The 22,589-nt window shown below is 41.3% G+C and overlaps 8 protein-coding genes across 8 annotated transcripts in view; 4 read left to right on the top strand and 4 right to left on the bottom strand.

Moving 5' to 3' along the window:
• Positions 1 to 2,141, top strand: part of SS1G_12859 (conserved hypothetical protein) — a gene marked incomplete at both ends in the record, with an annotated part of 5,539 nt that extends 3,398 nt beyond the window's left edge. The window contains 2 exons of the mRNA XM_001586231.1: positions 17 to 535; positions 582 to 2,141. Of these exons, the coding sequence (XP_001586281.1) occupies positions 17 to 535; positions 582 to 2,141 (2,079 nt within the window). The remainder of the gene's footprint in view (positions 1 to 16; positions 536 to 581) is intronic.
• A 1,232-nt stretch (positions 2,142 to 3,373) lies between these two features.
• Positions 3,374 to 3,723, bottom strand: SS1G_12860 (predicted protein; the record flags this gene model as incomplete). The annotated part of the gene is made up of 3 exons (XM_001586232.1): positions 3,374 to 3,414; positions 3,534 to 3,602; positions 3,684 to 3,723. The coding sequence occupies 3 exons, from the start codon at positions 3,721 to 3,723 to the stop codon at positions 3,374 to 3,376; spliced, it is 150 nt and encodes a 49-aa protein (XP_001586282.1).
• Positions 3,724 to 4,635: 912 nt separating this feature from the next.
• SS1G_12861 (predicted protein) lies at positions 4,636 to 6,297 on the top strand (the record flags this gene model as incomplete). Its single annotated transcript, XM_001586233.1, has 2 exons — positions 4,636 to 4,939; positions 5,231 to 6,297. The coding sequence occupies 2 exons, from the start codon at positions 4,636 to 4,638 to the stop codon at positions 6,295 to 6,297; spliced, it is 1,371 nt and encodes a 456-aa protein (XP_001586283.1).
• Positions 6,298 to 7,018: 721 nt separating this feature from the next.
• On the bottom strand, positions 7,019 to 8,126 carry SS1G_12862 (hypothetical protein; the record flags this gene model as incomplete). Its single annotated transcript, XM_001586234.1, has 3 exons — positions 7,019 to 7,778; positions 7,853 to 8,012; positions 8,078 to 8,126. 3 exons carry the CDS (start codon positions 8,124 to 8,126, stop codon positions 7,019 to 7,021), a joined length of 969 nt encoding a protein of 322 aa, XP_001586284.1.
• A 326-nt stretch (positions 8,127 to 8,452) lies between these two features.
• On the top strand, positions 8,453 to 9,918 carry SS1G_12863 (hypothetical protein; the record flags this gene model as incomplete). The annotated part of the gene is made up of 3 exons (XM_001586235.1): positions 8,453 to 8,913; positions 8,979 to 9,644; positions 9,915 to 9,918. 3 exons carry the CDS (start codon positions 8,453 to 8,455, stop codon positions 9,916 to 9,918), a joined length of 1,131 nt encoding a protein of 376 aa, XP_001586285.1.
• Positions 9,919 to 10,731: 813 nt separating this feature from the next.
• SS1G_12864 (hypothetical protein) lies at positions 10,732 to 11,913 on the bottom strand (the record flags this gene model as incomplete). Its single annotated transcript, XM_001586236.1, has 1 exon — positions 10,732 to 11,913. The coding sequence occupies one exon, from the start codon at positions 11,911 to 11,913 to the stop codon at positions 10,732 to 10,734; it is 1,182 nt and encodes a 393-aa protein (XP_001586286.1).
• A 3,008-nt stretch (positions 11,914 to 14,921) lies between these two features.
• Positions 14,922 to 16,848, bottom strand: SS1G_12865 (hypothetical protein; the record flags this gene model as incomplete). Its single annotated transcript, XM_001586237.1, has 2 exons — positions 14,922 to 16,597; positions 16,836 to 16,848. The coding sequence occupies 2 exons, from the start codon at positions 16,846 to 16,848 to the stop codon at positions 14,922 to 14,924; spliced, it is 1,689 nt and encodes a 562-aa protein (XP_001586287.1).
• A 4,346-nt stretch (positions 16,849 to 21,194) lies between these two features.
• SS1G_12866 (hypothetical protein) lies at positions 21,195 to 22,220 on the top strand (the record flags this gene model as incomplete). Its single annotated transcript, XM_001586238.1, has 3 exons — positions 21,195 to 21,275; positions 21,333 to 21,746; positions 21,801 to 22,220. The coding sequence occupies 3 exons, from the start codon at positions 21,195 to 21,197 to the stop codon at positions 22,218 to 22,220; spliced, it is 915 nt and encodes a 304-aa protein (XP_001586288.1).
• Between the last annotated feature and the right edge of the window lie 369 nt (positions 22,221 to 22,589).

Genomic DNA, 22,589 nt, shown 5'->3' on the forward strand with positions numbered 1-22,589 from the left:
GACTGATGCGTTAGAGATGCAACAAGCAGCCGAGAAGGAGAACTGGAATGAGGATGATCACAAAGAAAACAGAAGAAAAATGGCTCTCAAAAAAAGATATCTAATGATGGGTCTTGCTACCGTTGGTGGAAGTTTAGTTATTGGACTTTCCGCAGGTCTCTTAGCACCTGTCATTGGAGCAGGTCTCGCTGCTGGTTTTACAACAATAGGTGTAGCAGGTACTAGTGGATTTCTTGCTGGTTCTGCAGGTGCTGCTATTATCACAACGGGTGCCGCAACTTCAGGTGGCTTCATTGCAATCAAAGCTGCAAATCGTAGAACTGGAGCAGTCAAAACTTTCGAATATAGACCACTGCATAACAATAAGCGAGTCAACTTGATTATTACGGTCTCTGGATGGATGACGGGTAAAGTCGATGATGTACGATTACCATATAGTACTGTTGATCCGATCATGGGAGATATTTATTCAGTACTATGGGAGCCGGAAATGCTTACGAGTATGGGAGACACCATTAATATCCTGGCAACTGAGGTGAGTTGAGTTGTCTAAATACTTTATAAATACTAATTCATTGTAGGCTCTAACCCAAGGTCTTCAACAAGTTCTTGGAAGTACTATCCTCATTGGTTTGATGTCTGCTTTACAATTACCAGTTGTTTTAACTAAGCTGTCATATCTCATCGATAACCCCTGGACTGTTTCTCTAGACCGGGCAAATGCCGCAGGACTTATTCTTGCAGATTCACTTATTGATCGAAATCTTGGTACCAGACCAATCACTTTCGTGGGATATTCCCTAGGTTCCAGAGTCATTTTCTCATGTCTGAAAGAACTCGCCAGGAAAGGCGCTTACGGACTGGTTCAGAATGTTTACCTATTTGGTTCGCCTAATGTTGTGAATCAGGATGATTATTTAAAGGCTAAGTCCGTTGTGGCCGGTAGATTCGTCAACGGATACGCAAGAAATGATTGGATTCTAGGATATCTCTTTCGTCTTACTAGTGGTGGTATAAGACGTGTAGCAGGACTTGCACCCGATAGAAAAATGTTCCCTGGCATAGAAAATGTGGATGTCACTGATCTAGTACCCGGACATATGGCATATCGTACAGCCATGCCCAAACTTCTTCGAGAAGTAGGATGGGAGGTTGAAAGTGATGAGTTTACAGAAATCGAAGATCCAGATCCCGATAATCATGCTGAGAGACAGAGGGAGCTTATTAATGAAATAGAAGAAGCTCGAAAAGAATTTGAGAAAAAGGAGAGAGAAGGAAAACAAAGATTTAGTTTCTTTGGTCGCAAAAAGAAATCAGCTGTCGAGCGTAAAGAATGGGAAACGTACGATGAAATTTCGAAGAACGAGCATGGTAGTGAACCGAGCCGATCTGGGACAGAGGATGGGCAAGGAAACAATCATGGGGTCCTTTTTGATATTGATGCTATTCGTGCAGAAGTCGCTAGTGGAGTTGCTGCTGGTAGTACGAGTGGCCAGCAGGTAGAAGTCAAGGAACTCAAATCTACACTTCCACCTATGAAACTCAAATTTGGATCCTCTTCAAAAAGTAATGAATCCAGTCCACGCAATTCTCTCCGACCAACAAAAAGCGACGATGCGGCTAGCACACTAAATTCCCGTGGTTATCGTTCACCAAGCCATTCTCCACGTCCTTCTAATGGATTTTCATCGGGCTCGACGTATTCATACTCGAATTCTCACTCCAAACAGGATCTTGCAAGGAATTCTCCATATATGATACAGGAACCCGAAGAGGAATTAGAAATGACGTTTGATACTGCATATCATTCACCGCCTCATTCAGCTAATGTAAGTAGTACGAGATTACCCGAGAGAGGCCACACGAGTTTTCATTCTTTGGGACATGTTGCGAGTGGTAGCGGTGGTGGTAGTTCATTTGGAGGAGGCTTCGATGGAATGGGTAGCGTAAGACCGGAGTATAAATCGTCGAGTACGTTACCGACTGGATTGGGTGTTGGAGGGTTAGGTGCGGGAGTAGGGTTGGGATTGGGGGTAGGGGCTGGAATGACATATGTGGCGGAGAAAAATGCATGGGCTGATGATGATGAGGATGAATTTGGGGGTGGGGGTGAGGAGGAAATCGAAATGACTTTTGCATAATGGATTTTTGTGGAGGTGGTGGTGGGGGTAGGGTTTACGTGTAGGTTCATTGTAGTGTGTATTGGATGGAGGGTTGATGGAATTATGGAATGGAGAGAGAGAGAGATAAGGGAAGTGGGAGGGGAGAAAAAGAAAGAAGGAAGGAAAGATATAGAATTATTGTGCATTTCCTGTGCATACGTGAATATATGGGATAAAGGAAGGCATCGATGAAGAAAGTATAGATGAATGAATGGATGGATGGATTGAGTGAATGAATGAGGAAGTAAGGTTCATTAGATAAACCTAGGTACCTACATACCTACCTATATAGCATAATGATGGTTAGCGATTTGGTGTTGATATGGATATGGATATTGTTTATTGTTCTTGTTCTTGATATTGGTATTGTTTGTTTTTGTGTGGGTGTGTGTGTGTGTGTGTGTGTGTGTGTGTGTGTGTTGCTGGTTTTATGGGATAGAGAGACTTGGGATGGGAATGAGAATGAGGTTGTGTTGGTGGAGTGTTTGCATAGATTTATAGATTTATAGATTTATAGATTTATAGATTTATCTTTCCTTTTATACTTGCCCGACTGTCCTTCTGTTCTGTTCTGTTTTGATATATCTATATATGGTTATGACTATGATTGGTTAGGGAGGTGGAAGGTTTTGGATGAGAATAGATAATTATTTGATACGAGATGCGGGATGCGAGATGCGAGATATATCTGGATTGGATGAGGATAGAGTTGATGATTTACTTGTTTTCTATGATCATTAATGTGGCATTATCAAAAGAGAGGTTGACATCGTTGTTCTGAGACCAGACGGCAGGTTTTTTGAGATTTCTGCCCCTCTATTTGAGGGGTGGAAATATTGGTAAATATGAAAATGGGTCGTCTTGAATGAAAGGTGGCAGTCAAGCATATATTTAAATCTATAAAAATATCAAAATGTATGAGTATTGTTTCCCTAGGTAATCAAAGTTATCTATCTCTACTTTTGATGTTTGATAGAATTGGGAATCTGTATGTTGGGCTAGCGGCTGTATGCAGGTGCAAGGTTGTCTATTTTTAGATGGTAAGACGGACGATATAACGGTAGTATATCGAAGAATTTTACCTTTATAGGGCTTCACTCATTCAAATTTGTTATTTCTCATGGATTAAGGACGACCGACTTATTAACCTTTTTCCCTACAAATGTAGTTTTGTACATCTGCAGTTGATAAATGGAATATTTTAGATTCATTTACCTGGATGCTTTAAGGAGGAAGGTGCTTACTTCTCGACCTACTTCCTTCAATCTAGTAATCCGTTAGTAACTTTTATACAAAACTACTTCGGGTCATCTAAAGTAGTATTAAACCTCCTTAGGTTGCATTCAACTCAATCCAATACGATTAAAATACCTCCATCCCAGATGATCAACCACTGAAGGCTTCCATCGTTTGTTGACACAAATTTAAAACAATATCTACCTAGATGGATGTTGTAAGTATGACGGATAAGTAATTCGGAATGAGTATCAGTTTTCATCCTTTCATTATGGCGAGGCTTACGGATTGTACATGGTGATACCATACCGTTTGTTTCTGTCATGTTGAAGGGCCGGGATAGGAGCATAGTATCAAATACCTCTATCGATTGTGAATCACGAATCACTATCACCAACGCCCATCACAAACTTTGTTTATAAGACTAGGTCATAAATGGGTCCATTGGTGGTCCGCGTCTAATAAGGCTGTGATGAACGGGATCTAACCTCATTGCCTCTCAAATCCAAATTTGCTAATTCGTACCCCTCACTCACTTTAGCCCCCAAACCTCACAAATTTACATACCTCATACATATATGGATATACAAACAGCTTGCGTACAACGTATACAACACAACTAAGAGAAAATAATTGGAGGAACGGAGACGGAAAAGGGAGCGGCGCATATCCATAAACACATTCCACATTTTGGTGATCCTTCACCTCCTAAACGGACCAATAAAGGGGGCGCTAAGAACAGCCTACAAACGTGCATGTGCATCCTGTGTTAGGATGTGAACCACCCCATCCCATTTCTCACATCTCACTCTACCCACCCGCAGACTGCGCCTCCATTACATTGGGCGTGGATGTTAAGATCCTGAGTGATTGATTTGAAGGATTTGGTGTGATGAATTATGTATGGAAAGGTAGGGGTTGTTTTGATTAAGTGTTGGTATTTTCAATGGTCGTAGGCTGAGAGGTCTCTCTATTGAGGATTTTTTTCTTCTTCTCTTTTTTTTGGTAATTTTTGGTGCGGTTGATTGATTATTTTTGTTTGGATGATTGATTGAATTTATTGGATTTGAGAACGACAAATGCGACAAGTGTTTGCGAAATATTTGAAAATAATAAAGTGGATAAAGAGTGAGAATGTCGTTTTGATATATGGATGGGATAGGAAGTGAGAAAGCTGGAAATGATTATGTCGATTGAGAGATGGAGGGTCTTGGTGGTCTGGTGCGGGTTGCTAGGCATGGTGTTGGGTCACCACGATGAGAGACAAGATGGGCATGGCAGTGAAATTGACAAGAGCTTTTCGTTGTCACCACAAATCTACACTTCTCGAGCTGTTGGCGATGAAGGTCAAGGAGACTCATACTATTACCCTACAACATGGCCAAATCTCGATCGTATTGTGTTGCTGAACCAAAGCTACAAACCCGAATACATAGTGGAATCTCAAGGACCAACAGACGTGATAGGACTGGCTTTATGTTATACCACCAATTTCATGGCACCAGACCCATCCAACATATTTTATGTTATTCCTCTCACATGTAAGTAATTGTTAAGAAGATACCATCTCTATGCCATAGATCTAACCATAATTTTAGTCGACTGCGAAGCCGACCCTACTTGTCAAATAGCAGCTCAAAGCACAGGACATGCAAATTTAGATATCAACCTTTATGATACTAATACAAGCCTCTCTTCCATCACAAAGCCCAACTCAGCCTTCTTTCTATGTTTCAACAATGCTAATTCCACTCCGAACTTCAACTGCGAATCTTACAGCCCATACTTTCATATATCACACAATTTCTCATCCCACAACCAGAGGAGAGAAGGCCCAGAACTACTAGCATCCGAAAAAGCATCTTTATCTGCTTTTATAGCCTCATTTACGTCGCAAATCATGAATTATGCGACGCCGACAGTTACGATTTCTGTCACAGCTACCACAACAATTCTTTTGCCTTCTGGGGGGAAAGTGATCCTACCGTCGACAACAGCATCCAATACACTTATCACAACTCTTTGTGACCCAGTAACAACTTCGCCTACCGCCCCACCAACTAGCACTGGCACCGATGCAGCCAATGCAACAGGTACATCAAATGCTTCCAACTCTAAGTCCAGCGGACTATCACTGGGCGCTAAAATAGGCATCGCTTTCGGCGCCATAATCCTAGTTTTTCTCCTTCTCCTAGCCCTCCTCCTCCTCCTTCGTCGACGTCGCAAAAACTCCCCACCAAACACATCCCACACCCCCGAAAATCTCCTAAGTTCCTCCCTCAAAAATAACGAATCTCGCGATCTCTCCATCGCCGAAAAACTCAACCTAACCGATCGCACCGACACAAACACACCCCTCACATCTCACGGTGCCATCACACCATACGAGAACGATGACGATTTACCCGCACCAGGAAGTGCTTTTACAGCAAATACACCCGTACCTATTAGTCCGCGACGAAGCCAAGTATCTAACACGCTAAGAAGTCATGTGGGTAGTAGGGGTATTAGTATCACATCAGGAATATCCCGTCCCGTATCCCCCCTAGGCGGCAATAATGGAGAAATAACCATAAGTCGAGAAAATAGCCACGAGAGACTAGACGAACGTAGCATTTTCGATGAGGAACCTTATACGGATAGTATCAATGGTGTGAGCGCAGCAAGCGCAGCAAGTGGTGCGTTGGGAGCTATCGTAGCTGCGCAAATGAGAAGTCAGGGGGATAATATAGATGGTCCGAGGGTTTATAAGGGGACGCTTCAAGCGCCTTTTTTGATTGGGTTGGGGATGTCGGCGGAAGAGGTGGCGAGGGAGGAGGAGGAGGAGAGGAGGATTGATAAGGCGATTGCGGAGGCAGAGGAGGAGAGGAGGAGGGTGAGGGAGAGGAGGGAGAGGTAGGTGGGTGGGTGGTTTGGTATGTGGTTAATTTGTGGGCATTGGATGCGAATGGATTGGATTGGACTAGTTTGGTGTTTAGGTGATAAGTGGAATAAGTGCATTACTACTCTGTTTTACTGTAGGTAGGTAGTATCTTACTTCGTATAAGTGGATGAAGGTGATGGTAGTGGTGTGTTTTACGGTTTTAGTATACCGGTATACTAGTATTATTTTATTAAATATTTTATATTTATATTTATACTTATTTATGACGTGATATATATTTATTTAAATATTTTATTTATTTACTTTTTATTTTATAATTTTTTTACTTGTTGTTTATATACTTGCTGGTGTCGGTATTCTCTCTCTCTTTTTATATATATATTAATCTCTTTTTCTTTTTATTTCATTTTTTTAAAAATTTTAAAAATATATAAAAGACTTAAAAAAAAAGATATAAGATAAGACAATGAAGAGGAAATAAATCTCGATTTAATTTATACAAAAGAAAGAATAAATTAATATATCGATATTTATTTATTTTATATTCTTAAGTAGATCAGATTATACTCGTAGAGAGAATATTAAGAGTATATACCAGGATATCTCCAAACGTAGGGATTTGACAAATCAAAAAATCAAAGATCTATCAATGGGAACATTGGAATGAGAAGTCATCAGTGAATTGAAACTATTGAACTACTCGTCATACCATTCACTCTGACAATATACCTCACATTCACTCCGGTTCTTGATCCTTCCATTTCTCCATCATAGCCTCGACATCAAATCCACACAATTCAGCCTTCTTAAGTACTTCTCTCGCCTTACCAGAAACCGGTGCATCTATCATTTTATTATCTAAAGTCCACGCTCCTTTCCCTTTCTTCTCTGCCTTCTTATCCGCAATCACTACTCGTACACTCCATTCTATTTCTCCCTCTGCAGGGGCAAATGCTTTTTGAACAATATCCACTTGGGAAGGATGAATACATTGTTTTCCATTAAAACCTAGGCCTTTCCCTTGAAGAGATTCCTCCTCTAATCGTGCTTTTCCTTCATTTCCTCGATATGAAGTACATACCAAGTCAATGGTGGATGGAAGATTAAATGCTCGTGCACAGGTTGCTATATGACTTCTTGCATAGGAGAATTCGTCTAGACTGGGTGTTCGTGTGATATTTAAATCTAAGGAGAAATCTTCGGCTGCGAAAATAAGGCCGTGTAAGTAGGGAGATGCTTGACAAATTGAGGTGAGATTTACGATGGATCGTGCGGATTCTATTAGAGCGAGGATTTTGACAGGATTTGAAGTGGCTGATGAAGTAGATGGGTGTCGCCATGGGAGAGTATGACGAAGAATATCGTTTATGAAGTGGAGGTCTGATGGTGAATTTACTTTGGGTATTACGAGAGTGTCAAGGTGTTGACTTTTGAGAACTTCAGTAAGATCTTGAAGAGCTAGACCTGATGATACTGAGTTGATTCGCACAGCTATTCTGGGTAGAGGTAAGGTCAGTATATTTTATGCCTTTGCAGCAGCAGAAAGATATATCAAATACATAATACATACTCTCCTACATCTTTTGGTCTTTCACCCTTAAGAAAATCTACTATGTTCTTCCTTGCCATCTGTTTATTCTCCAAAGTCACCGAGTCCTCTAAATCATAGGCAATACTATCGACTTTTAAACCTCGGGATTTCTCTAAGAATTTGGGCGAGGATGATGGTACTTGTTCGTAGGTTAGCTGCCCATGAGGGAGCTTCCATTGTATGATGTTCAGATGAATAGCATACCATAGAGAAGAGCCCTTCGAAGGACAGAAGCTGCTACATTCCTTGACATTGTTACATGAAGTATAAGGTCAATTGAATGTTGAAAAACTTCAAGATCTTTGATTTTGTAAAAAGCTTGATGATGATGGAACTTCAATTGTTGTCGCATTTTTGGAGCTTACCCCACAATCTGGTGCTGGTTCGGATGTAAATCAGCCGATGCCCGATATAAGATCTTACCCTAGCAAGCCTATCAATAGACGCTAAACAACTATGCATCCATGGTGATCTCAACCCGGTCTCCATCTTCCTCGTTCATAATTGCGATAATTACATACAACCTACAATTTACGAGTACACCAATCGCCAGATCTACCGAATCTTCTATCCTCAATCATGACAACCCCAAACGCAAATCCGATACCATTATTTCGACCTTCCAAAAAGCGCAAGGTTTATAGACAGCGAAATCATGATGATGATTTTGAAACTGGAATCGAACAATCAATACCCGCGCCTGCACCCGCACTTACGTCCGCGGAACAGAGTTTGGATGAATTAATTTCATCGAATTCAGTTCCTATTAAGAAAGAAGAAGAAGAAGAGGAAGCAGGAATAAAAGATACTTTAGATATGGCAGAAATTTTGCGCTTGCGAAAACAACGAAGGAAAATCGGAGGAGTGGAATTTAGAGCCGAATCTAAAATTCGAGAAGAAAATGATACCGATTCAAATGGAGATACGCTGGTCAAATTCGAAGAAAAGGATACAGAGGTAGTACAGCCAGAGGGTGGACTTTCTATGCGACGATTTGCGCCGCAGTCGGGAGTCGTGAATAGTGGTGTTGATAAACATATGTAAGTACATTTCTTATTTTTCCTTCTGAACTGGTTGGATGCAAGTACGGTGACTAATAGTATAGGATGGCATATATAGAATCGAAACTGGGACATAATTCTCAGTCTGTTAATTCTCCATTCACGCATCCAGAATCGGGAACTTCGAAGAATGAGATTTCAACACTGCAATCTAAAGAACCTCAGAGAGCACCTACTACAATGGGTCAATTACTCGAAATTGATCTTGGGGAAGAAGCTAGAGTGAGGAATGCGCATCGAACAGAAATGGCACGGAGAAAGGCAGCAGGAGAATCTATTGATCTTGAAGAGTTTGCACAAAATCCTCCATCAAAGAGCCGTCTAGGTCGCGATGGGAAACCCTGGCGTGGACGCAAAAGAAGAGGAAGTGATGATATACAACGAGACGCTTTGGTTGATGCTATCTTACACGAAAACCGCCTAGATATCTACGAACCTGTACCTTCATCATCATTATTATCCAAAGAAGTAGAAGGACCCAATGATGAAATTTTAGCGGAAACATTCCGTAAAGATTGGGAAGAAGCTAGTTCTCATGCATTACTACAGAGACAACAGCAAATGTCTGAAAAAGCAGCTAAGGAGAAGAAGAAAGGAAGTCAGGAAAAGACAGAAGAGGAATTATATATGAAAGGACCGAAGTTGGGAGGTAGTAGGAGTGCGAGAGCAGCGATGAGGGAAGCGATGTTGAAGGGGAAGGGGGTGAAGAGGTAGGATGATGTGAGTGGATGGGGTTTACAGTAGGTGTATGTATTGATAGATGGTTAATTGGAAGATGTGGAAATTGTAAGGAGAGTATGGGTGGGAACACATGCATATATATGCATATGAAATTTGTAGAACTACCTGTCTACGAGAATATATTACTATCAAATCTTTATCCTAATATCAACTTCACATCATGCGCACAGCACAGTAGAAAATCAAAATTCTTTAATAATACAAACAAGATTAAATTAAACTAATAAAACATAATCCAGCTGATTATATTATATTACATTACATTATTAAATTTTTATTTATTTATTTCTTTCTTTCTGTCACGATTCACCATTAGGATTAGTGTCTTGGGATGAAAAGGAATCACGTGATAAGGAGCCCTAGGAGCCCTGAGGAGCCAGAAAGCTCCTAGGGGCTCCCTTTATTATTCATTATATAGTCAGAGTAGTTTCATAGTTTAGGAGCTTCGTGCTCAACTTAGTTATCAATTAGTTTACCTACATTCTACTTGATCTAGTAACGAATTCACTTCCAAGTGAATACCAGTGATAAAGCCTTAACCCATAACTACCAACCAGACGAAACCTTAGGCAGCCGCTGCCTCCAGTACAATATCGTTACTCTTTCTTTCTTTCTTTCTTTCTTTCTTTCTTTCTTTCTTTCTTTCTCTCTTCTCTTCTCTTTATTTCTTTTTAAAAAATATATATACATTTAAAAAATAATATAATAAATAAACAAATTTTCATTTTATTAATTTACTAACTCTTTTATTAATAAGTGTATAATAATAATTAATATAAAATAAAACTTTCAATTAATTATCTACTAACAAGAACTATTTAAATGGTAAAATAAAAATGAATAAAATAGTTATTATTTATTATATATACATTAAAATTCTAACCCCAATTCATATTCCCAAGTATGTTTTCTCCTAACCAGTTGAATCTGCGAATTTTCATTACAACATATGAAGGATGCGGAGTAAATGTTGTGTTGGTGTGTTATCATCCGTACCTAGCTCATCCTTTCGCAAAATGCATTCGCATGTATTGATCGATCTGGACGTAACCTTTTTTACACTTTTTCAATATCCACTTTCTTATTAATTTCTCTAGTTTCATCTCCCACCCTCAACCTCATCCCCTCCCTCTCAATCCTCACTCCACCTCCATAACCCCCCTGCACCAACCTCACCCCCTCCCCACTCCCCAACACCAAAACCTCCGTCCCTATCCCCCTCTTCTCCGCCGAAGAAGAAGAAGAAGAAGAAGAAGAAAACTTCTCCCCCCTGGGACTAACCACCCTCTCCACCTCTTCCCTCTCCCACTTCTTACTGCGAATTCTCCACGTCGCTACCCCTGCATTCATCTTCTCTCCATCATGAGCACTAATCCATGTTTTCGCACACAGATTCTGAGCAATGGATACCCCGCCTGGAAATCCACTGATGATGTTTCCGCCTAGATACCAGGGGTTGGAGATGCGGTCGAAGGGGTGCAGGAGGGAGGTTAGTGGGAGTGCGGCTTGGGATATTAGGTGGGAAGTTGCGTAGGGGGAGATGGTGCGGTAGGTGCAGCCGTGGGGGGAGAAGATGACAGAGAGGGCGCGGTCGGTGGGGTTGGAGAGAGTCGAGGCGAAGGAGTGAGGGGATGCGGGTGGAGTGGTGTAGTTGGTTTCTGGGGGGTGGATGAATGTTGTGATGGTGGGTGGTCGGTAGGTTATCCCGATTGCGTTGTGCAGACCTGTGAGGTCGTTCTTTTGCGGGAGAAATGCAATGGTTACTTCGCCTGGTGTGGCATTGTGAGATTGTGATGGAACGGGTATTCGAATGATATTATCAGATTTCCGTAGACGAGGATCTTGCCAGCGTTTGAGAGTGATTATTTTAGAGGAGGAGAAATATTTCCATCGTTTTATTGTCTTGGCTGTACCGGCTTCGGCGAGAATAAGTGTTTTGCTACCGTTTGGAGAGAGTTGTTTGAGCGTTTCTTCGTGACAATGGTCGGTTTTGTTTTGACTTATTATTACCAGATCAGGTTCTGGGATTTCGCTGAGGGAAGATATGCATGAGGGGGTTTTGAGATGTGATATCGAAAACTTGGAATGGAATATCTTGGATGGACCTGATAACCATGGATCGAAGAGGATGGTAAAGGAGTCTTCGGGCCGGCCTGGTGAAGGTGGAAATGGGGATATGGGAGCAAATGTTAGGAGAAATGAAGCATCATTATTTAGATGTTTAACTGTCAAGGACATCTTCAAATCGAGAAATCAGAAGGTCGAGAAAATCGGTAAAGCTCATAGTATCGAGACAGTGAGGCCACAAGGAACAATGAATTCGCCGAGGGGTCTCACTCGGAATGTAGATAGGTAGTAAAGATTTTTCGGACATGGAAAACAAAGGGGATGGATGGATAGATGGTGGATCAATAATAAATCAAGCTGATTTTAAAGTATTTCCATCTACTACTCATCAAAAATACGCGTATGTACTAGATGTCATTATTAAATGTAAAGAAGATCAGATGCGGGATGATGGATGGATGGGTCATATTTGTTTATAGATAGAAACAAAGCATGTACCCATGGCCTAGGCGTCACTCAAAAACCCCCCGTTTGTTAATTGGAAATGGAAAGGTTACGCGATTTGAGAGGATCTAATGATCCAACTATCAATTCAATGTAATAATGTCCATGTTTTCTTTTTTTTGAGTGGGTATTTGAATAGATAGATAGATAGATAGATATATGTCGTGTTTTTATATAGCTGATTACTTGGCGGAAGAATATATAGATAGATGTACTAAGTAGGTATTTTCATCATTCCTCCTTTTATATATATCTTTATAAACCTCAACTCAGCTCATCCATCATCGCATTATTCGCATTCGCATCGAGCTTCAAAGTTAGTATCTATCAAATATCAAGAAAGCGGATACTTTCGCCTACACTTAACCAAAATATAACATAAGAACTTTTAACCAATCCCAAAGTGGCCCCAAATAGTAATGATCACCTTCTTTCGGGTACGTAGATCAATTTTAGCAAGATTTGACGATGGAGCTTTTTCAGCTTTGGGTTCCGAGATCATTAGTGGTTCCCTTGTTTAGATGATTGATTGGAGATGATGGGCTTGGAGTGGGTTTGATTGGTGGGGATGGAGATGAGGGATCGATACGCGAATTTTTATCATTACGAACATACCATGGGAATTGGTACACAGTGACAGTATGTAGGAAACTTCGGTAGTGAAATGTGCGTAATGTACATCTAAAGTAAGGCAAGCAAATGGATTTCTTACCTGTGGCCGTATTTCTGGATATCTACAAAGTACGTACCTACCTACCTAACCCCCCCAGTCATTATCAAAATCTTGATTGACGACAAGTCTTAACATTTCAGCCATAGAATAAGTAAGTTAGGCCAAGAAACTATAAGCCTCATTTTTTATGATCTTCAGGAGAATTGGGAAAATCATCAATATGAGGATCATTAAGTTTGTTACGTTGTATATGAATCTTTACAGCTAGTATTGTCGAGATGGAGGGGAGTGCTTTGGTTTTCTCTCTACTCGGTGCGATTAATCGATTAATTTTTCTATTGTGGGAGGATATTCTGAAGGGAAGAGAGAGGGTTGTTGAGTCGAATTTTTGTGTGATGTGAGGAAAATGGAAGTTTGAATAGATGGAGGGAGTACAATCCTCAAATACACTCTGCGATGAATTTCGAAGAATCTGCAAATTGTTAAAGTCATTTAATCATAGGTCGATTTCGTGATGTGGTCTATCAGAATAAATGGAAAGAGGCGAGCACCTCAAAATGCTAACCAAGGTCGAATGTTACTTTATATCAAGGATTCATTTCTGTCAAATCCCCCAGCAGAAAATATTATTTTTCTGCTCATTCCTCAATGATTTATATTCATTCCTACTTGGAAAGACGCTCCGCTGGCCCTTCGGGGACCACTGCCGTGGAGGCAGACTATAGTAGGCTGGCTATATGGAAAGGAAACACTTTTTATATCATCAATACTCCGAGCACGACGAGCCCTGGGGATTTAGGGTTCGCCACATTGATATATAAATCTAATTTCTCGGATACCCTTTCTTCATACCTTTGCCGCCCATATACTCGTTCTATGCGACAGATAAATCATACAGGTTCGCAAATATTACGGGATAGAAATCTCCAAGGATGCCTATGCTAATCATTTCGGATTCGCCGTTGACAACAATCAATTAATTACCTACTCAAACAAACCTTTTAGACTCTCCGTTTGTTACGAAACCTTCAATAAACCTCCGGAGGGCCCTATTCGAAATTTGGCCCGGCTTTACACTAGTAATATGAAAATAACGCAGCGGTTTCGACGATTCAAGGATCTGCTTGCTATTAGAGGTATTTAGCTTGTTAAAAAACTAGCTATCGATTGATAGCCTTTTCTAATAAGGGAAGATCAAATTTTATATAAAAATAATAATATGGATTCTGTGACGCCTCACACCTCCGGGTCACGTGGCATGCCCCGTTTGTATTTAATCATAGGAAAACTCTCTACTCTTGTTTTCCTTCTTCTTTTCTCCTTAGCTTAGTATTTTCTAATACAAGATACTTTACCCAGTATTCTTGAGTGTGACAGATTCTCAAAAATGAAGCTGTTCCTATTCAATTTACTGAAGTTATTACGAAATAGATATAAGAAATAGAATTTCTTAAATATCTAATGTGTTTCTTATAAAAAATAAATTAATTATCTTTTGAAAAAATATAATAAAAAAGTAAAATAGGATTAATATAAAATTTCATTAACGTTGTTTGAATATATCAATACTGTATAGGATATCATTGTGTGTGTGTGTGTGTTATTATTTAACGGCCAGAGGCCGAGGGGGCGAAGCCCCCCCATTCTCATGACATCCCCTCTTGGGGCAAAGGCCGCCAGGGAGTTACTCCTGGGTTTCTAATAGTTATATACATACTATTTCTACAGAGTGTAGTGATTCCTGAGCGCATTCCCATAGCTGCCGTGATCTTGATGAGAAATTAATCCTTCCTATTGGTGGAGGGATTACTTAGTATGAATTCTGCCGAGCTGCAGCCGGTCCGCCTAAAACCCCATGACCTACTTAGCGCCTCCACAATTGATTATATAAGCTTTTTTTTTTTTTTCCCTTACAAAGGAAATACAGGTTTTATGGTCAATTTTGATTGTCTGTTAGGGTAGCTCTGCGACCTGGGGTCTCACAGCGAGTGAATGGGGCCCTTTAAGATTGGGGGGGAGGGAGGTGGAGGGGACATATGTTGGTATAGAATCCGTTCGCTTTCGTCCAGTTTGCTAATACCTCAGCACCTTCGTAGGTACCGCAGAGGAACGGAAGAATATCGGCAGGTTTCCCTTTAGGCCGGGGGTGGTTTCTTTTGGCGATACTGCAGAAGAAGAAGTGTACTGGGGATTTACGGGCTCCACATCTGCAAAGCAGTTGTGCGTCTTGATGTAGGAAACGTTCGTGGTACGATGCGAAGTCTCCATGGCCTGAGCGGATAGCTATTAGGCGACCTAGGAAGGGTCTAGGGAGAGAGAGTTCTTTTGGGTTCCTTGGTGAGGTAAAGATCTCGAGGTCTCTGTAGGTTGTTGGGATCACTGTTGACCACAGCTGATTCATTGCTTTTTGCCTGAGTCCTTTGGTCACTCTTCTGAGTCCTGCATATGAGTAGGCCCCTGTGGGTTGAGGGAGGGCTGCCCCTGCCTTGGCCGCTTTGTCAGCCGCTTCGTTTCCTGCTACATCTTTATGACCAGGGACCCATCGGATATGGACTGTGCCATTGTGCCAGGTTGAGGCTAGTTGGCGGAAAGCCGAGAAGGTGTCCTGGGAGGATCCGGTAGATTTGGAGAGGAGTCTTGCTGCTACCTCAATATTATCAAGACAGATGTATATATCTGTTGCTATTCTCGATTCGATCGAGGAGATAGCGGCCTTGAGGCCTTCGAAAGCTGCGATCGCTTCAGAATCATATACTTCCTTCATTCTTCCTAGTGGAAGGCTCCCTTCGCAGAATTTGTGGTTGTCTTGGTACCCTACGAAACCGCCACCAGTGTTGCCGTTTGCAAGTTTAGACCCGTCAGAGAAGATAACGATATCTTCGCGAGGGAGTAGGTCATAGAAATCGTTGAATTCAGTAGCTGCTTCCTGTTTGGTACGGCCATTGGGGCTATGAATACGCTTCATTATTTCTGCTCTTGATTCATATTCTAGCCATTTAGGGGCTGATAGGGGATCGATCTGTTCCGAGGGCGGAAGAGATAGGATACGGCAGGCGAAACGGGTCTTGAAAGAGCCGGGGTCCTCTTGGATCCATTTAGCTCTCCAGGCGAGAGGGTGGTAGGGGTCCAGTCTTCTGGTTCTAACTGTTGAAGCGCGAGCTAGGTCGTCCAGTTCAATTTCAGGCGGGCGGAGTCCTGATTCACGGTGCAGTATTGCTATGTTGGTTGTCCTCCATACTGGCAGGATTGCTCTGGCACACTCTAAGGTAACCTTACTTAACTGGTTGATATGGCCCTCCACCTTAGTAGGGTGGTTTATTCCGAATTGTGTTCTACCTGTCCACCAGGTTTCTGCTCCAAAGTATGCACGTTTGAGGACACATGCTTCAGCGGCTTGCCGTAGTAGTCTGGGAGGGGCTCCTCTTATAGAGTTACCCAGGGATTTAAGAGCTCTGGCTATTACAATAGCTTTTGTAGCTAGTTCTTTCGTATGCCATTTGAAGGATAACTTTTTATCGAAGAGGATTCCGAGCCATCTAATATAGGGCTTTCCATTGGCAAGTTCTTTGATTGTTAGATCTCCCATAGTAATTGTAGGGGTAGTATCTGGGTTCTGTTCAGTCCTGCGTTTTGAGAAGTGGATGAGTTCTGATTTGCCGGGATCAAAGGTGATGCCTTCTGAGGCGCCCCAGGTTAGGATCTCCAGTGTGGTAGCGTTGCAGTGATAATATTATATTTGCAAATCTATGAGTCTTTTATAATATATCCAGTGAGACTACAAATATAAGTAAGAGTAACCAATTCTTACCATGCTTTCCCAGATACAAGATGTCAGTCTCAATATCCTTTGAGAAGGTTGCCCCCAGGCAAAAACAACCTTTCTACACCTATTATCCTGTTTGCTCCCTAAGCCTACCCGGTATCTCCATTGCCAGCTGCCTTGTACCCTATTGTAGACCGATACGCGCATCCGTCCTCTCGAGCCGTATAGACAGTGTCACTGTCGCTGCCATTATACGCTACGCCCCGCGGCTTGTGCACCGTTTCGCGTTACCTTGCCGGATCTCTCCTACACAACAAGGCCGACCGTATCTTGCAAGCTTTGCTGTGTCTTAACCCCTAGCCAGGCAACTAAAAATACAACGTTTCCAGCTCACTAACCAAAGCACAGCCTGCAAAGTCCATTCCCCCAATGTATAGTTTGTAATCGATAATGCGGAGGGTTGAGAACGTATCGGATATATGTCTCATAAGGTAGCTTCTGCCAGAGCTCATCCGCTGCCGTGATGTCTGCCGAATGCTTCGCAGAAGAGTGAATCTTGCTAAAAGCATCCCCCTCGTTCGAGAGTTCCTCTGCCGCCATGATACCGCTCTTGTACATTCGTAGAGCAAAGTGCCAAAAGCGTCCCTCCATCCCTAATCCACCCATACCTCCGTTGGCCTCAATAAGACTCTACCACAACCTTTATACATTCTCGATTACTCCCCTTAACCACCTGTAAACTTCCAATCCGGTATACCCGCAGATTGTACGCATTGTTGAGTTGTGAAAATTCTGCACGCTAGCGCCCCAGAGGTGCCCTGTCAATCACCGGCACAACGCTTTCCTTCTCAGGCTCTGCTCCCACACAGATTCGTAAAGGCAGTCCGCTTTGAAATGCTCCTTAAAGCAATTCTCAGGCTCTGCATCCCACTGCAGATTCGTAAAGGTGGTTCCGCTTCGAAATCCGTCGTTGTTTCGTTGATTGTCGGGTAGTTTTCATCTCCGTTCGACTGATAGTCCTCTGTTCCGGGCCAAATTCACGATACCTTCACTCCCAGTACCGCTCCTTTTTAAAGCACGACCTTTGCCCAGCTTCAGCCTGATTCAATCTTGGCTCTGTAAGAAAAATTACAGGTTCGTAGGATGCACCACGTACAGGTGTTGAATCATCGCATCCCGTATAGGATATCATTGTTACGATCACGGATCTTAAGTAACCGATCGTGTGCTTACGAGATGCGATTCGATCAAATTAGTATGGGATTAAGGTCATGTGAGGATCTGAAGAGCACAGACTCTGTTATTATATGATTCCCACCGATCCCACCGACTTAAATCAAGTGAACCGATGGGAAGGATTCCCACCAACTTAAATCAAGTGGGAGCGATGGGATGATGGGATAGGGAGTACGAAGATCTATATAACTAGGAGGGATTCCCTCACTGTAGAGCTTCGTGCTCAAGATCAATCATTTAGTATACTCTACTATTAGTTACGAATTGCATCACTGTCATTACTTAAGTCCCTGCTTGACGCCTAGTTATAAACCACCTCGAGAGCCTAGAGCACTTCCACGTGATCTAGACGGCAAACCTCGTAACACAATCAAATCTTATAAATTATTTTAATCATTTTAAAATCTTAAATAATATAATATAGCAAAAATATATTCTCAAATTCGATCATTTGAGGAATCAGCTAATATCATTGAAATAATCTTAATATTGAAGTTCAGCATTATTCATTATTTTATTATACTGAATTAATAATAGTATAATAAGCGAGATTGTACTAAAATAGCTCTTGCATTAGAGATAGCTAGTTTGTTGATAAGCTAAATACCTCTATTGTACTCTTGAAGCTACTGCTCTAGAAGCTACTGACTGCTCAATGCTCAAAGCCAATAGTACTCCTGCAATCCAAGTTCCAACTTACAAAGACCCCAGCGAGCTTGAAAATACCCGACGCTTCTCTCTATCCTCCTTAAACTCCTAAGTCCTAACTGTGTTGTCGACTCATGAATTTCTCCGGACTACCAAAAGGGAATTGCTTGATGTTTGGAAATTATTGGCAGAAATCTCCTTTGCCCTTGCCAATCAATGCACCAATCAATACAATAACAATGACAACAACAACAACAACAACACAAATACTTTGTTACCATTTACAAAGGTATACAAATATGCAAGCGGATACGAATCCTTCGCATGTGAAAGATCAATTGGATTCATCAAAGCATCGATTTGTTTAGTTTCAATTACTTTCTGGTGTTACTTCTGGCGAATTGACTTTCTGGAAAGGAGCTTGTTAAGCATGTTAAGCTTGTTAAGGCCATATTCGCATGCTCAATGCATATTCGAGTCAAAGTAAGGTAAGGTTATGTTACGGTACTCAGGGTTCTCCAGTTTCCAGATGTTCCAACTTGGTAGGTAGCTTGAGAAGGCTTAGAACAATGCAGCAATTGATAAGAGATAAAAGATAAAAGAAAAAAGAGCCTTTATCAATCAATATCTTCTTATTGGGATTTCTTTCTATGGAATGAAAGGTTATCGATAAAGTAGCATAATCTGGTGTGACTCTTTTAACCTCCATTGGGAAGGAATGATCCAATAAATCTTTTTTTTTTCAGCAGATCAGCAGATCAGCAGATCAAGTAACTTTGTATCCTCAAATTCTTACTTGTCAATTGCTTTCCCAGGTATGGGTTTTGAGAGACAGGACTGCTCCATTAGGAAGACATGATCAGATTTTGATTGGAGGAGAGGGAGGTGCGGTGCTTCTTTTTAACTCTCCACCGATAATACTATTGTTATTATTCAGCGTATAGCATTGGTCGCATGAATATCATGCCCAACGAGGCACTTGCGTAGGTATGTATTAGGTATGTGTGAACTGACTAGCAATAGAAGGGTAGTTTTTCAAGGTCCGATGTTTGGCCATTGCCTGCTTTTGCCGCTCGAAATACATTTGGAGGAATGTTAAAGCTTCTTGGAATTTCATTTTGACTTTGAACCCATCGACTTGATTCAGGTCCCGCACAGCTACTTACCTACTAAATATTCAAGCTACTAATCATTGTTTTGGGATAAAGTGGAGTGTGATATTGTACTTGGAATCATGAGTATAGAGAATCTTCCATATTAGAGAGCTTGTATTATTATTTGGTCCATTTTCTTCGACCTTTAGAATCAAGGGACCGAGGGAATAATAGGTGGAGTCTGAATAGGATTGTATTATTCGAGTATTTGTTTGAAACAAATACAGTAATCAGTAAGACTGAAGACAAGGAAAAGGAAACCAAGCTCGGTTCACAGCAATATCATGTTCAAGAGCTCCTCAATGCTCCAGCTACTAGATATACATCTTTTCATTGGTTCTATTGGATTGTATCTAAACATATTAGCTACCTTGTATGTAAAAGCATTGATAGAAAAGATGATGAAAAAAAAAAGAGGAAAAAAGCTCCTATCCGAAGCTCTTTTCTTGACTCTTACCCCACTAGTAAAAGAGCTTCTAACTGCCCTGCCCTGCCTCGAACTCGAACCTGTCTATCTAATGGAAAGACCCCTCCTTCGTTCAATGCCAGTGCCACTCACACTACTTACTACTCACTACTTACTCACTACACACTATCTACACACATTCTTTCTCAAACACCAATTGTAAGAAATCATTTGAAGAGAAAGCTTTGAGCTTCGATTTTGTATCTTTGTTCCCCTAAAAGAATTACAATATCAAAGTTACAAAAGAGAAAGAGAAATTACCTTCACATATTATTTTGATTAAATAATTATGCGAAATTTTGCTATCAATATCATACATTTTTAAGATTCCCGCTTCCCCCCTCTTCCCCCGATACGAAACAGTGCGACGATACTGTCCTATCTACCTATCTGTCTATCTTATCTACAAATTCTACACATCCCGTTAACCATTATCGCTCTTGTTTGACTTGGTAATGGTCGATTCTACATTAACGATGCCTCCTCGTTCTTCGTTGACATCGTCATTTTCGGTTTCAGATGCAAATAATGAAGTTGTTTGTCCATTGAGAAATCAAGACGGCTCCAGTTGTCGCAAACGTTGCCTCGGCGTGAGTGCCTCTACTCTGCTGTATCTGCTGTACCCCTTTGGAAGTTATTTTCCTTTTGTACGGTTCAATCCGTGGTAACAAGCGAGTGAGATGGACAGGAAAAACGATATCGATCCATGCAAGAGCACATTAGAAGAGCTCATCCAGAACATTATATTTCAAAGCTTCCTGCGACCGAAGAAAGCTTCCAACTTATGATCAATACCCCGCCCTCTGAGCGACCACAACCACCACCAACAACCACCACCACCAACTCTTCTCAAGCTTCAAATAGTCTGTAGAAATAATTGATGATATTTCTCTGCTTTTTACTGATATTGTGTATATAGGTTTTACCCATGAGAGACCGAATTATTATGGCGATCATTCGAATCATTCGAGTACTCCAAATACTCCCAGAATCTTGGACGATAGCTCAATGCTTCCAGCCGCTAGTGCTGCAGCAGCTTTAGCACAGCTACACAATCATAAATTGGATAATGGATGGGAATCGGAACCGGTAGGTTGCTTTCCCAGCTTGATTTATCGAAAATGAATGGAAGGCTAATTCTTTTAGGATTGGATGTCTGATAATGAAGCTCACAAACAAGCAATGCGAGCTTCTATAGAGCTTCCTCCAATTCATTCCAACAAACTCGAGCCAACTAGCGATCCATTCTCTCATTTCAATGTTCATCGTCGCAGAGATCTTCTCCCTTCAATATTATCGCCACCAGGACGATCATCCACTCTTCCTCCGCTTCAAAGAAATCCAAGCACGGGTCGTCCTCGAAAACAATCAGTGTCAAAGCGTGCTCGAGAGCCACAACATAGGAGGCAAAAATCTCGTGGTGAACATACTCATCTGCGACGTTTAAGTCATGATCGTAAAGCTCAATCTGCTGAACCTTCGTTTTATGGAAAAAGATGGGAAGATTTGATTGATGCAGCAACATCAGCCACAGAAGATGCAGATGATGATAGAACAACGGTTTGTACCTTGTACATGTAAAGAAGTTTCAACCGCATACTAACGGAAATGCAGATCCCTCCATCCCCAGTTTCAGTCAATCGTGCATCAATGCCCCCCTTTTCTGCACCACAATTTCAAGGATATCAGGCTTCACCTTTACAACAAGCACTTACTCCACCATCTTATTTAGCTGAAGCTCCAGAACCTTTTCCATCAGTGGAAAGTGGTGGAAGTGGTGATAATTTCAATATTGGTTCACAAGCGCTTTCGAATTCATCACCAAGCTTTTCGGCAATAAATATACAAATTTATTGTGCTGCTTGTCAAAACGTTTCTTTCTTGAAAGAATCTTACGCTTGTACAGAATGTATATGTGGTTTATGCCAACCATGTGTCGAAGTCCTCATGGCGGAGCAGGGAGCACGTAGAAAATGTCCAAGATGTGCGACCATAGGGGGAAGATTTAAACCTTTTCAATTGGATATTCGTTAAGTTATTGGATGAAATCATTGGGTCTGAACAATTTGGTAAGAAAGGAGTTGGTTCTTATGGGTCAGCATAGACTGGATTGGAATATTTGGGTGAGGGTATGGCGTCTTGATTATTCCCAGGGAACTGAGGGTTACAAGACCACTCTAGTTATGATTTTGGGTATAGGTTGCATTGCGAAGTTGTTTTTTTTTTGTTTTTTTTTGTTTTCTCTTACAAACATGTTTCGGTTTGAGGCATGCATTTGTTTGGCTGATGTTTATAGTCGTATCCAAAGAAACATTTCATCCAACATCTTGGAAAGCTGTTCGGAAGTTTGGCATCAATCACTTCAGCCATTGACATAATTGGTGAGTCTTGACTGGGCTCTTG

This window comes from Sclerotinia sclerotiorum, genomic scaffold, assembly GCF_000146945.2.
Source record: "Sclerotinia sclerotiorum 1980 UF-70 scaffold_22 genomic scaffold, whole genome shotgun sequence".
In the NCBI taxonomy this organism is placed as follows: domain Eukaryota; kingdom Fungi; phylum Ascomycota; class Leotiomycetes; order Helotiales; family Sclerotiniaceae; genus Sclerotinia; species Sclerotinia sclerotiorum.